A 14,070-nucleotide genomic window follows, 5' to 3' on the forward strand; every position below is an offset into this window, starting at 1 on the left:
CCCCACAGGCTTGCAAACATCAGAGATCCAAGCCAATGGTAGGCCGCCTCTTTGGGGCGGGGTCCTGGCTCTAGCCAATGGCAGGCAGCACAGGGCCAGGGGCGGGCCAGCTGTTGCAGCTGTGTTCTGCCGGAGGTGGGGTTAGGCCAGGGTGGGGGACCTGTCAAGATGCCCCAGACTTCACCACCTCCTCCTGCCCCCCATTGGTCTACATGGTCCCCAGGGACTTACGGAGCGTTATCCTCAGCCTTTCACTTCCCGTTTTTCCTTCCTAGGCAAATGTTCTTTTCAGCCTCATTAATCCCCGTGGCCGGTTTTTAACTCCCTTGAGCCCAGCTGGAACCTTCACTCTGGCCCCTGGGCCACTGAGTGCTGGGCAGACCGGAGGTCCAGAGAGAGCTAATCCAGCCCCCCTCTCGGCTTCCACCCCACCCTCATCTCGCCCATTGCCTGGCTGGAGAAGACCATGGGTCCCAAAGTCTTTCTCAGAGTTTGCACCCAATGATACTGCCTGCTTCTAGCCAGGCGACTGACTTGCCAGCTCTCCTGGGTTCCCACAGTCTGCCCTGCCTGCCTTACTAGTCAGGAAGATTCCATACCAAACAAAGGACCACAGCAGGGATCTAGTCTCCTCTCACATGTTTGGATCCTCAGTTCATTGGCAAAATCCGCCCTATTTCTCACAACAATGTGCATGTGAACAGAAAATAAGAGCAATGACCTAACTCTCATATTGCATTTACCACACATCAAGTACTGTTCTAAGCAAATCTTCATGTATTAACTGAAAATAGGTGTCAATTTTTGTGTGTGTGTGTGTGGTACTAGGGATTTTATTTATTTATTTATTGGGTACTAGGGATTGAACCCAAGGTCTCACTAAGTTGCTGAGGGTGCCCTTGAACTTGGGATCCTACTGATTCAGCCTTCTGAGTCTCTCTGATATTTCAGGAATGAGCCACCACACCCAACTTTAAAATATTTTTTTAAGTAGGAATTATGATCACTGTTGTTAGTAACAGGTATTGTGGGCCTCAATCAAACCACTGGCCCTCCCTACACTCCAGGAGCTCACAGGCTTGCAGGAGAGAAGGGATGTACAGCTGTCAATGTGACACAGTAATTCTCCACAGAGGAGAGGGGAAGGGCGTGTCAGAGCTGTTAGGACCACAGGGATAAATAGTTTTGGAAGGCCTCCTGGAGGAGGTGGGCTGTTGTAAACAGTGTCTCAGTTCTCCACCCATGACCTTTGTCTCTTGGTCTCCTGTCTGCTGACTCACAGCTACTCCCACCTCCCCCTCACCAACTTCCTGGCAGCAGGCAAAAGTGCTGGCCAGTGGGAGTCTGGGAACCAGCACTGGGACTGGTCCAGCACTAATCACCCTCTGGAGATCCCATCCGGTTCTTGCTTCCAGTGGTCAAGGGCTGATGCTTGCTCAGAGTCCTCTGCCTTCCTCCTTCCTAGTGCTCTGGGAACTGGGTTAAAAGGCGGGCTGGGCCCCCACTACACATGGGACAGAGATAATGTTCTGAAAGGAGACCACCAGAAGAGGGGAGGAGGAGCAGGACATGCCTTCAAGGGGTTCTTCCTGCCTGGCTGTCTTCCTTGAAGAGAGCTGAGGAAGAAGGGACAGGGTGCACTGGGCAGAACTAGAGGGCCCTTCCTTGCCTTGTTTGGGCTGGGCCAGGTCTAGTCCCTGACCTGCTTCATAGACTAAGTGGGTCCCACATCCAGGGCAGGGGCCCAGCTGCGGTGGGGAGAGCAGCAGGGAGGCCCAGGCTGGGAAGGGAATAGATATAAAGTCTAATCCGGAGGGATGACACCCAGGCTCTGGGACTCATAACCCCCTAGGCTGGAAGGCCTCTCAGCAAGGGGCTCCTGGGCTGTTCCCAGAGATGTGTGGCTCCCACCTCCTGAGTTCCCAAAGCCCTAAGGGAATAGGGCGCCATGGGTGGGGCGGACCCCTCCTCATTCCTGGTCCCTCCTACCCCTGAAAGCTGATAGCCGTGGGGCCTGCCACCGCCCAGGGAGCGTGAAATGGGGTGTGCCGCTGGGCGGCCACAGCAGCTCCCACTGCTGCCTGGGCCTATTCCCTTCTCTCCTTTGGCAGCCTCTGGCATCCTGACCTGCTCTATGGATACTCAGCTGTCCTGCCTACTGTCTCCAGCTCTGCCTGGCTCAGGCCTGGCTGTCCTCTGCCACCTGGCCTGGAATGTCTCCCATGATCTTCAACACCCCAGGCCCCAGAAGGAGAAAGTAGAGTGGTCAGCCCAACTGTAGGACCCTTGGACTGGTCTTCTGGCCTATGGATGAGGGAACTGTCCCCCAAGCAGCATGCCCTCCCCTCCTAGTCAGATGGCAGTGGGACTGAGTCCTAAGGCAGGCATTGGCATTCAGAGAATTTAGAACTACCTTCTGACCCAATGGCATCCTTCCCCCACTGACTAAGATGTGCTACCTGCCCAGCTTTAGGTCATTTCCTCCTTTATTCTCCAGCCCCATCTTCCTTCTGTCCCATCCTCCCTAGAACCCCTGCCCCTACTCAGGCAACTTCCTGGGCCTACCCCCAAACTCCTGTCCTTGCCTGTTAAAATTCAGTCCTCATGCTGATGGCCAGGTCAGGGGTCTGAAGAGGGAGGTGCTAAGTTCTCCTTTGGTGAATGTCCTGAGGCCCTAGCACAGGTTCCCTGTGATAGCCCTGACACCCAGAGGCTAGTGATGGGACTAGCAAGAGTTATCTTTGCTTCTTGGGAACACTGAAGGCCCTTGCTTCAGGGCCAAGACCAAAATCCTGGGGAGCCTAGGAGAGCAAGGAATTGGGAGGGAAGCCCAGTGCCTTCCAGAGGGCCAAGGCTCACTACTGACCACTTCAGGAGAGGGGGATTAGGACTAGCTTAGCTCAGACCATGTGGCAGGATGGTGGGCCTCAGTGCTGCAATAATGTCCATGCCAGAGAGCCCCTTCCCTGGGTTACAGTGGGGCTTGAGAAGAGAGTCAGGTAATGGGGGTGGAGGGAGGAGAGTAGCTGCCTGGAGCTCAGTGCAGTGTGGAGTATTGATCAGTTTTCCCTTCTCCCCAGCACTCCCCTTCCTCAGGCCCTCAGGCCCTACCAACCACCCTGAAGTGGAAATTATGCCAGCTTAGGAGATTCTGGGCAGACAGAGGAACACCCAGAATCACATCCTGGCCCCATTCCTTACCCTGTGGGCCAAATTCTTTCAGGAGCTCCTTCTAGTCCCTCACCATCCTCCCAAACACCCCTCATCTCCCTGGTCCAGGTCCTGGGACATAGTGGGTTTAAGGGGCAGATCTCGGGGGAGGAAAATGCTCATGTGGGTTTCTGATGTCTCTTCTGCCTCACCCTCACCCTCCACATCTCTTCTGGTCATTTCCCCCTTTCACTTTGGTCATCCTAGCTCTGGAGAAATTCTGGGGAGATTTGAAAAGGGGCTCCTCTGGCTATTTCTCACCTTGGCCACCAGGTGTCAGACTTTGTCTAGCTGGGAAGATGGTCCTAATTAATGGGTCCAATCCCCACCCCACCCCCCAAATCAGCCAGGACTTGGAGGTTGGGGCAAGTTGGGGAGGAACCTGGAAGTGACCTCTGAACTAGCTAGACTGAGGACTGGAACTCTGGCTCAAAATCTTGCTCACAGTTAATTTCTCATTGCCCCTTCTACCACCCCATGGACAAGGGCTTTGTCCCCTGCCTGGAAATCCAGGTACCAGATGAGTCAGGGAGCCTAAGAATTTAAGGGACATTTTGTGGTTCCAGAAGAGAAGGGGGTGCTGAAAGAATAGGGTACCCAACCAGGCTTGAGTCACTACTCCTTGCACTCTAGGCTGAAGGAGACCGAGAGCCTCTGTCTACACACTATGTGTTGAGTGTGTGTAAGATGGGTTATTGAATGAGCCCCTTGCTTAGAGAGGGGGTCCTAAGTCCTGGATGTTGGGTCAATCTGTAAAAGCAGGAAGCTGGCAAGGTCTCTTGATTTGCTACCTCTCATCAAAGCCTCCTCTGTACCCTCTCCTACCCTCCTGCAAGTTGCCTCCTGTCCCAAGTGACAGTTCCCCCTCTTGTGCTTATTTTCTCAGAACACAAGCACATTTCCAAGCACCGAAGATGACAATGAGCCTGGTGCAGTGGTGCACACTTATGATCCCAGCCACTCTGGAAGCTGATGCAAGAGGATTGCCAAATTCAAGGCCAGCCTTAGCATCATCAAGTTTCTGTCTCAAGACAAAAAGAAAAAAGTATATAGGCTGGGTGCTGTAGCACATGCCTGTAATCCTAGCAGCTCCAGAGGCTGAAGCAGGAGGGTCACAAGTTCAAAGCCAGCTTCAGCAACTTAATGAGACCCTAAGCAACTTAGCAAGACCTTGTCTTAAAGTAAACTATTAAAAGGGCTGGGAATGTGGCTCAGTGGTTAATTGCCCCTGAGTTTGATCCCTGGTACCAAAAAATTAAAAATAAGTAAAAAATATAAAAGGCTTAGGATTAGCTCAGTAGTAGAATGCCCCTGAGTTCAGCCACCCATACTGCCAAAAAAGATGACAGGTTTTTAATCCATTTATACATTTTTAATCCATTTATCTTTCTCTCCCTAGCCTTACTGGGAATATAAGGACTTCTAGAGATAGTTCCCCTACTCCCATGACACTGCAGAGCCCAAAGTAGTATGGATTTGTATATTAGTCTCTGGAAACCTGGGCTCAACTCTAAGGCCTTACTTAGGAAATGGAACCTGAATAACCAAAGAAAACTCATCAGCACTCCCAAAGCAGCTAAGCATAGAGAACCGATGTCACATCCTAAGAAGACACTGACAACCTATCATCTGCCATGTGCTCCTGTCCCACGATGATGACATTTTCACAAAAGGTCCTGTGGTACTGAACATGGTGCCAAAACCCAAAGGAGGGGCCCATAGCCCCTGTCGTCATGTTTAAGAGCTATTCGGGAAAGAGTTCCAGAACTCCAGTTCTGAAGTGCCCTTCTACCCCCACCCACCTGCATCCGTCCCTGTCCCCATGGAGCTCTGCATGGGCATGAGTGAACTTAGCACTCCCCACATGGCATGCATCTACTGACTGTTCCTTGCTTCTGTTTCCCTCTCCTGTCCATCCCACCCGCACTGTGTGGCTCAGAGGCTCACAGCCATTCAACAGTATGGTTTTTAGCATGTGAAAGTCCCTTGCCCCTTCATTCTCTATCATCCCTGCCTTGCCAGTCCTCAGACTTGGAAACCCTCTATACTCTATTCCCACCTCGGGCCATCTCTGTCTTAGTAGGAAGTGTTATAATTCATGCAGAATGGGCACATGACAAAGAGGTATCTGCTGAGATCACTTGGCTCTTCTATATGGGTACCTAGCAAGGCTTTGGATTCTCCTCTGGTTTTCTTTGATGCACCTCCCAGACCTCTCCACACTTCTCCAATCACCACCTCCTCACTCAGCAGTGACATGTTTAGATTTCTTCTGTTTAAAAACAATCATCACAAAACAACCCTGCTTCAATCTTATCCCTTTACCACTAAACTCTGAGGGAATATATTTACCCACTCTGTTTTCTTCCCACAGTAGTATTCTTTTTGTCTCACCATTTGGTGTCCGCCTCTCACCTGATCTTTCCCAGGTCACTTGTGACTTCTAACTGCCAAAGCCAGTAGATCTTTCTCTACATTCTTCTCTCAGTTCCCCTGGGGCATCTGAGACTGTTCATCAGCTGTCTCCTTCAAACTCTTCTATCAACTTCTAAAACACTCCTGAACACTCTTTAAAATCTGTTGAAATCAAATTATTAAGGATTTAGCCAGGTATGGGGGCTCCTGCCTGTGATCCCAGCAACTTGGGAGGCTGAGGCTGGAACATTACGTTTGAGGCCAGCATCAGCAACATGGAGAGACCCTGACTCAAAAAGAAAAGGACTGAGGATGTAGCTCAGTGGTGAAGCATCTCTGGGTACAATATCTAGTACCAAAAGACAATTAAAAAAATGAAATTGACAGGATGGTAGGATGTGAGTTCTCTGGGGATGGGACACCCACCTCTCTCTCCATCTGCCTCAAAGCCCTGACTTACTGCTTTGCACATTTCAGCTGCAGCACATTGGTTTTTCTGTATGGGGACAGAATGGCACAGATCCCCTCTTTTTTCTGTCTTTGTAGGCTGGGGACAGGGCCTGCAAGTGCCCCGGCCATGCAAAGGCAGGCGTCATTGCCCGTAGAGGTAGAACGTGTTTCACATGCACCAGTTGGCATCCAGTAGAGGCTGGCTGTCCCACTAGCAGGTCCAGTAGCTCCTGCACCAGCATTCTGACCTCGCTTTTCTTTGGTGGCTCATGCACTTACGGGAACCTTCTCCTCTGTGTTGCAAATGAGTGCTTTTGTGCCTTATTATTTCAAGGAAGCTAAATTTTCCTTCCCAAGTAGATTGCAAGTTCTATAACAGCAGGAGCCAAGTTAGGTCTTCAAATTCTTTTGGCTTTCTTTTATCAGGACAGTGAAAGGCAGGTAATTAGAGCTTCAAAAATTTGTCAGCTGATGGACATTACCAATTTCCTTGCTTAACACACTGTTTCCAGGAGGCCCTTATGAAATATCTGTGTATTACCTGGAAGCAATTAACCCATTAGTTTACCCAGTGGCTCTTAACTAAAGGGTCATGGCATAGTGACATATCTCACATAATCTAATTTCTACAATTGCTGCTGCTACAACCTTTATTCTGTGTTACCCTTTCTAACAATCTCATAAAGTATTTAACTATTCCCATTTTATAGATGGAGACCAGAGACAGAAAGCTTTTATTTATCTAAAGTCATTCAGCTGGCAAGTAGTGAAATGGAGTTAACATAGTTTATCCCTTGAATAGCATCTGTCCCATTTTCCCTCAGTTCTATAGAAGTTTTCTTTCCCATAATATGAGAAAGGAACAGAGTCACAGCTAAAAGTTGTGAATTGGCCATAGTCCATCACCCTCTCAAGGAGATAGATAAAGGGTGTTGAGGTGAGGGCCCCACCAGACAGCCACTGGCAGGGGTCCTGGGGACTGAATGCCCAAGGGTGACTGGGGAGAACCCCAGAGGGGCACATGAACAGCTGTGCTCATCAAGTGCAGGAGGGACCAGAGGGGAGACATGCACAAAGCATGTCCAGAGGGAAAGCAGACTGGGCAAAGGCAGAAGGACAAAAAGCAACAGGCGACAGTTCTCTAGGAGCACCAAGACACCACAGAGCTGGGAGCAGGAGGAGACAGACCCAAGTTGTGTGTCTTTACCCTGGAGCTAGAGGGAGGAAAGTCGCCTCCTCAAGCCCCAAGTACCTCCACTGGGAAAAGGGGACAATGGGAGCCAGGGCAGGTGGGGCCCAGAGAGCCCACAGTGTGCCCCAGGAGGACCAGGAAAACAAAAAAGACTGAGTTCTGGGGCAAGCATTTTATTTGTTAATACAAGAATAGAAATTCTGCAATAAATATAATCTAATAAATAACATCTCCAAATAAATAAATATTAATACCACAAACTTAGAGTCATGAGTGGGTAGGGCTGGGGGGCAGGGCCTGGGGAGCTGTCCCCATTCCCTGCAATGCTACTGCAATGTAAACTTTCAGGAAACCCTGTGGCTGTGGCCGTGGCCGCCCTCCCAGCCTGGGCAACCACAGACACCCTGGGAAAGGGCAGAGAGGAGGCAACGTGATGCCGGCAGGGAAACTCGAGGCGAGGTCCTGACGTTCAGCGCAGCTTCGTTTGCCACCCTATGCCACTGATTACCTGGGTGACTACCCCCCTTTCGATATTGCCTCTTCTGGTTTTTAGGCCACCTCCAGTGCAGACCCCACCCCTTCCATTTTTCATTCCATCTCTTCTTGTTTAGACGTGTCGCCTTTCTGTTTCCTGAAGAATGTGGAGTTATGGGATGGGAGAGGCTTTACTCCAGAAAGGCACATGCTACAGTGGCCCCTACTCCTGCCTTCAAATGAGGGGCTGGAGGGCACTGGCAGGTGATGGCAGCAAGCAATAGGTGGTGAGAGCCTTTGCCCTCTCTTGAGCCATTCAGCTCCCTTGAACATAACCTCCATGGAAACAGGATGGCCCCTGACACATTTCTTCTCCAGACCCATAGGACTCGAGGAGCTGGGCAGAGGACAGGACGTACCACACCCCCACCCAAGGCCTGGAGGACCAGAGATCCCACCATCTGTCTCCTGGCTCAACAAGTGTTGGCATATAGGTTTCTCTTACCCAGAGTGGGAGCAGAGCTTGAAGGGGCAGAGGGGAAAAGAGGAGGTGGTAAGGGTCAGAGATCAGAAGCCATGGGCCTCCAGGTGCAGGGTGACTGCAGCTGCTGGAGGTTGCATCTTCTTCTTAAGCCGGTTGAAGTCCTTGGCTGAGCGCCACAGCCAGGTCTGCAGCTCCTTCAGCAGCCAGAAGTCGTCCATCTTCTGGAGGAAGTCACTGTGGGCAGGGCCAGGGGCCCAGGTGGGCTCAGTCCCCGGCAGAGGCTGGGGCAGTGGGTAGCCCAGAGAGGCCATGACGCCTGCGATGCTGCCCAGCAGGCCCTGGAGGCTGGTACAGAAGTGGGCCAGGCTGCGGCGCAGCTCTGCTGTGGCAGCCTGACGGTTCAGGCCACGCAAATAACACAGGAGGTGGCTGTAGGCCTCGTAGTTCTGGGTCAACCGCAATTTGTCATTGAGGCTTCGCCACACTTCCAAGTTGACAGTGGCCCTAGGCAGAGTCTCTGCCCCCAGCCGAGGTGGGTTGAAGTCAGGCTCGTTGAAGGGGGGCCCCAGGTAGTTCAGCTGTGGAAAGGAGAGGGCGATGGGGAAGGAGGCGAGCGGAGCAGAAGAGCACCGCCCCCATAGTCTATTTCTCCTGTTCCCTGACACTTGCCCTGTCTCCATACTAGTCCTTGCTGTTCATGGGCATCCCCTAAGTTTCTTCACCAGGAATGTCATCTGCATGGAGGTAACAGCTGAAGCAGTGGGGTGATGAACTCTTCTACAAAGAGAGGTAGAAAGAGAAAACCACGCAGGCGCCACTCAGGAAGGACGTGCTGATCAGCTGAGAGGGCAGACCTCGGGAGAGTGCCACCACAGGGCAGGGAGAGAGGAAGAAGAGCCACGAGGAGCCAGGAGGCCAGGCTGCAGAGGCAGAGTTGGCCAGGAGAGTGCAGAGGCCAAGGAGAGGAGTTCAAGAAGGCAGTAGTGTTCCGCAGAGCGGCTGCAAAACAGCAAGGAGAGAGAGCCTTAGAGAATGCCGCTGGGTTTGGCGAGAAGAAGATGCCTGACGACCTGGAGAGAACTGTTGCCGCGGCCTGGAAGCCAGATTGCAGGGGGTTAAGGAGTGAGTGGGTGGAGAGGAAGTGGAGGCAGAGGGTGTAGACCACTCCTTCAAGAAATTTGGCAGGGGAAGCCAGGAGAGAAAAAGGGTCGGGAATTAGAGGAGGTAGCAGAGCCCAGCAAAGGTTTTCTACACAGGGAAACTGGAGAGAGCTGAGCCAAGGTTGAAGGCAGAGGGACTGCTGGCATAGAGCTCCTCTTTGACGTTCCTGTTCCCCCCAACCTAAGGGATAGGGGACAGAAGGGTACTCACCAGTGCCCCAAGGCAGGGTTCAGTTGCTAGGAACAGGGCTACAGAAGGAAGAAACTGAGGCAGTCTCTAGAGGGGACAGGAAAGGCATGGAAGACAGTATAGTCTAGGGAAGAGGGCAAAGCCCTTGCCAACCCTCTGGGGAATGGCCTGGGGCCCAGGGAAGGGGATGCAGGAGATATGTAACTGGGAGGGAAAGAGAGAAGAGGGGCGAGGCCTGGGATAGGCAAGGGCCCAGGGGGAGGTTCACACGCTGACAAGCACAGAGACAAACTAATTTCCTCGGTGTATCCTGGGGCTGGAGCCAGCTCCCCCGCCACCCTCCTCCCTTTTCCTTCCCTGGCTCCAGAGTAGGGTCTGGGATGTGGAAGAGGAACACGGGAAGAGGGGGCTGGTTCCCCATGGTCCCTGGCTCCTCCAACTCTCCTTCCTTCTCTCCTGGGCTCTCTGAACACCTCTGGACCACCCCAAAGTCCTTACAGCATAATTGCCCTCCACACTCTAAACCCCCTGCCATTACTGGCCTGGGTTCTCTGCAACCCCTTTCTCCCATGATCCCCCTAGGAGGCCTGGCTAGGATGGGAGAGGCAGACAGAGGGAGGCCCATGGGTCCAGAGCAGCAGGGCCCCAGGTTTGGGGGCAGAAGAGAGTTTAAACACAGGCATGGGAGGTGGGGCCCCTCCATCCCCACCCAGCCCCGCCCGTGCAAGAGACACCACAACACGGTGTAAACAGAGGAGACTTCCCTGGCCCCCAGGGGAAGGCGGGCGGCTGGGCTGGCAGCCAGTCGGGCAATGGGCCAAGGCGGGTGCAAGGCCTGCCCACATGCCTAGTCCTGGGGCCAGGGATTGGGGGGGCACCTAAGAGGGAAGGGCAGGAGATAGGCCAACTAGGGAGACTGCTTGGAGCCAAAGGGCCCCTCCTCATCACCCCGTCACTCTACAGGACCCCGCCACTATCAGCTCTCTTCCCCCAACTCCTCTGCTCACTCCTTGCCCAATGCCCAGACTCCTAAGCTGGATACTCACGTAGGTCCCAGCCAAGCTGCGGAGTTGGTGCTCCAGATAGCGGGTGAGGTCATAAGTTTTCTGGATGGAGGGGCCGGGCCCTGGGTCTCCTGTGCGATTGAGAGCTGGCACTGCAGGGAGGTGCCAGAGCACCGTGCACAGGCAAGCTAACATCCCCCACGAGTCCCCTGTGGACAGGATGGGCAAGAAGCATGAGGGTGGGCCAAGCCCAAGTGTGGAGGCAGCTGGCAGTCCCTCAGGTGTCTATCCCCACCCTAGGCTGGGAGCAGGGGTGAAGGTGAGACACCAGATGGGATGAAGGATGGGCAAGGAACGTGTATGTGAGGACAAGTACTTGGCATTTGTACGTCTATCAATAGATGCTTGAGAGTATATCTGTATCAGCTGAGGAAGTCTTAGGCAGTGTGTGACCATGTGCATGCCAACGTGTGTGTATGTGCGTGGTGGGCTGGACCAAGCTTAGGGACTCCAGGCCAGTGTGCTAGGGTTCCAGTTGCACCTTATCCTCCTCTCCGAGTCCCCTGGTCTCCTTGCAGCTTGAAGGGAACTAAGGAGTGGCACATGTCAGCATTGCAAGCCATTGTCAGCCAGGCCTGCTAGAAGAGTGAGAAGGCAGAGGTAGGGTGACACCACCATGGTCAGGCTGAAGGACACAAGGCTGACTTAATGCAGTCAGTGGTGGGTGTATTAGGATATGGTTCCTGGGTGTGGGGTGTTAGGATGAAGTTAAATTGAGGGAGATTTAGCATTCATCCCCTTTAGGACGAGTGGCAGTGTGGGGGTCTGCCCATTCTTGTCTAGGGTGTTGGAGGTGGAACACAAAGGGGAGAGGTATGTATTTGATGAGTGGGGTTGTCAGCTGAAGATGCTAGAAGTTTAGAATGCCAGTCCAGAGGCCTGGGGTCTGTACTGTGAAGAGGGCTGGTGGCTTTTGGGAAAACTTGATTTTCCAGGCTCTTAGGTGAGGTCCAAGCTCAGGACTCAGTGTGCATCTGAGCTAGGACCGGGGGGGATATAATTGGTTTGGGCTGGAGTAGGTTTAAAGACTAGGTTACTTTTAATGCTTCAGATTAGTTTAGACTTGGGATTTGGTTGATTGAGTGTGGTTGAGGTTTGAGTCCAGCAGTGGGATGTGGTTAGGTTTGGGCAGGCAGACGGTTAGCTGGGGCTAAGGTTTATGAATTTGTTGATTTAGATGTCAGATGGGGCAACACTTGGCATGTCACAAAGGGTAGGTCTCGTTTGGGTTTTAAGCTTGGATAGGTATGAGGTCAAGTTGTTTCTTTTCTCTAGTTTATATTTTATACTTCCAATTTTTTCTATAATGACATGTTTCTTTGATAGAAATAAATTGGATAGGTCTAACAATTTGACCGCAGTCAAGATAGGGTTTGGAGTTAGGAAAGAATGAAGACTAGATTAGGTTTAGACATTAATTAGTCATAATAACTGGGTCTTTTAGCCCTTAGAGGGGGTTACTATCAAGGATGTTATAAAGTGTCTCAGAGAGTACAGGGGACAGGTGGGGACTTTTGCAGTGGCCCAGCCAGTCAGTATGGACTCTATCATATGCTTGAATGGCTGGCTTTACTGATGGGTCGTCGGAGTAGGGGTGCCTCCTATCCACAGGGACTGCTCTTTTGAGTGAAGGACTCCTGGTGTGAGGGTACCTGTGCATGTGCCCACTGTATTTTAGGACAGAGAGCAGGGTGGGGCACCAACTCCACTTTCCTCTCCTACCTGTAGCTTGAATGCACCCTCCTCAGTCCTTCTTTCCATTTAGCTCTTGTCTGGCCTGATTCCTTCCTAGTCTTTCATCTTCATATCTCAAGAAGACTCCAGGCCCTTCTCTGCACAAAGCCCTGGGCAGACCTCAGCCCAGATCTCTGGTGAGTCCCTTCCAGAACCCTATGGGTTAGTTTTGGAGATTTTGGAGATTGAAGACCTGCTGAGAGGGACAGTGGCCCTTCTGTCTTGAGGTAGCTTTCAGGATGACGAATCTGACCTTGCTTGAAGTTAGTGGCAATGCCAAAGCTCCACTGACGCAGGAATTGCCTCAACGGCCAGAGTTCTGGGACTGGGCTGCCCCGGTGGCAGAGAAGTGTGGTCAGAAGCCCTGGGCCTGTTTCTTCCTCCCTTCTTGGGCCTTGGGGGACATCCCTGGGGGGACCAGCTCCCTATACAAGGACAGCAGGGGGAGAAGCCTTTGGATAAACAAGAGCTAAGTCATCTGGGCAGAAAAACGGCTCATGAAATTAAACAGACAGGGCCGGTGTTTCCAGGAATATTTCAGTTCTGAGGTAACTCTGTCACTGCAGGCTGGGGGCTGGGGGGACAGGGGAGAACAGAAGGAGCTGACTGACCAGGCCAGAGAGAAGTAGAAAAGAAGGAAGGAGTCTCAGGAATCAGGAGGCCTGTAGAGGAGGAAGGCAGGTGAAGTTCAGGGTTCTTCCTCCTACTGTGACACCTTGCACACTGGGCAAGATGTGCCCATATCTTAGGCAGCAAAGCAGAAAGTTGCCTGTCGCAGAGAATACCTGAGTTCATTGTGAATACTGGAGCCCAGAGCAGCTCTGGCTCCCCTGTGTTCCTGGGTGGCAGCATCCAATGAGTCTCTGGAGCCCCCACCTACCCTCCTCTCTGGCTCAGAGTGTACAGGTGAACCCCACCATGGGGCCATATCTTGGCCCCCTCCCCCAGTCCTACCCCCACTGCCGGCCTCTGCTCTGCCTCTGGCTGCTGCCCACTGATTGTTTACATCCCGTCTTCTCCTTGTGTTTATAAATCCGGCTGAGCACGTGAGGAGCTAATGAGTGCAGCTCACGTTTCCTGCTGCAGCCCCCCCATCCTGGCCCCCTCCGGGGCCAGCCCCTAATTCCATCCAGATCCCTGGGCCCTGGGAACGAGGCCCCCCTCATGAACACACACACTGTCAGCCTACGCAAGCGCAGGGCCATCCCGACACACTGCACAGGCACACTGCAGTGTACTTGTCTTCAGCCAGCTGTCCCTCCTCCCTGGCCTATGCCCCAGGCTAACAGTATTTAGTGGCAGGGATGTCCAGGGTGGTTGGGTGGAGACTGCACCTGGAATTGGTGAATAAGAGCTGTAAGCTCTAAACGATGTCGGGAGGCTTTGGAGAGTTCCAGAACTCTACATGAGGAAGGGCCCTGTCCTCATGCCAGACCAGAAACAAAACTGAGTGACCTGGGGGGGGGGTCTGTTTTGGGAAATGGGGGCGGGGGAAGGGGTAGAGTAGCCTAGGAGGTAGTGTGTACACCGTGGCGTGAGATCCATGCACAGGTCTAGGAAACTGCCCTGGAGGCTGCCTCCTGACCTGCCTGCATAGGGCAAAGCCCACAGAAACCTAGTTTTCTCCATCTTCTGAGCTGGCTGCCCTCTTCCTGGTTCTCTTTCTCCTGGGCCGCTGAGAAGTGGCAGGGTGAGTG

General features: G+C 52.7%; 1 protein-coding gene across 2 annotated transcripts; it reads right to left on the bottom strand.

Annotated features, from left to right (window-relative positions):
• Positions 1 to 7,503: 7,503 nt before the first annotated feature.
• On the bottom strand, positions 7,504 to 13,071 carry Clcf1 (cardiotrophin like cytokine factor 1). 2 transcript variants are annotated; one of them, XM_076844819.2, is made up of 4 exons: positions 12,985 to 13,038; positions 12,362 to 12,798; positions 10,622 to 10,788; positions 7,504 to 8,803 (listed from the first exon to the last, which is right to left on the bottom strand). In XM_076844819.2, the coding sequence occupies exons 3-4, from the start codon at positions 10,772 to 10,774 to the stop codon at positions 8,309 to 8,311; spliced, it is 648 nt and encodes a 215-aa protein (XP_076700934.1). In that variant the 5' UTR covers positions 10,775 to 10,788; positions 12,362 to 12,798; positions 12,985 to 13,038; the 3' UTR covers positions 7,504 to 8,308. The 2 variants fall into 2 exon arrangements, with proteins under 2 accessions (XP_076700934.1, XP_076700933.1); XM_076844818.2 differs by having other exon boundaries at positions 12,362 to 13,071.
• Positions 13,072 to 14,070: the final 999 nt, after the last annotated feature.

This window comes from Callospermophilus lateralis, chromosome 2 (assembly GCF_048772815.1).
Source record: "Callospermophilus lateralis isolate mCalLat2 chromosome 2, mCalLat2.hap1, whole genome shotgun sequence".
NCBI classification, from domain to species: domain Eukaryota; kingdom Metazoa; phylum Chordata; class Mammalia; order Rodentia; family Sciuridae; genus Callospermophilus; species Callospermophilus lateralis.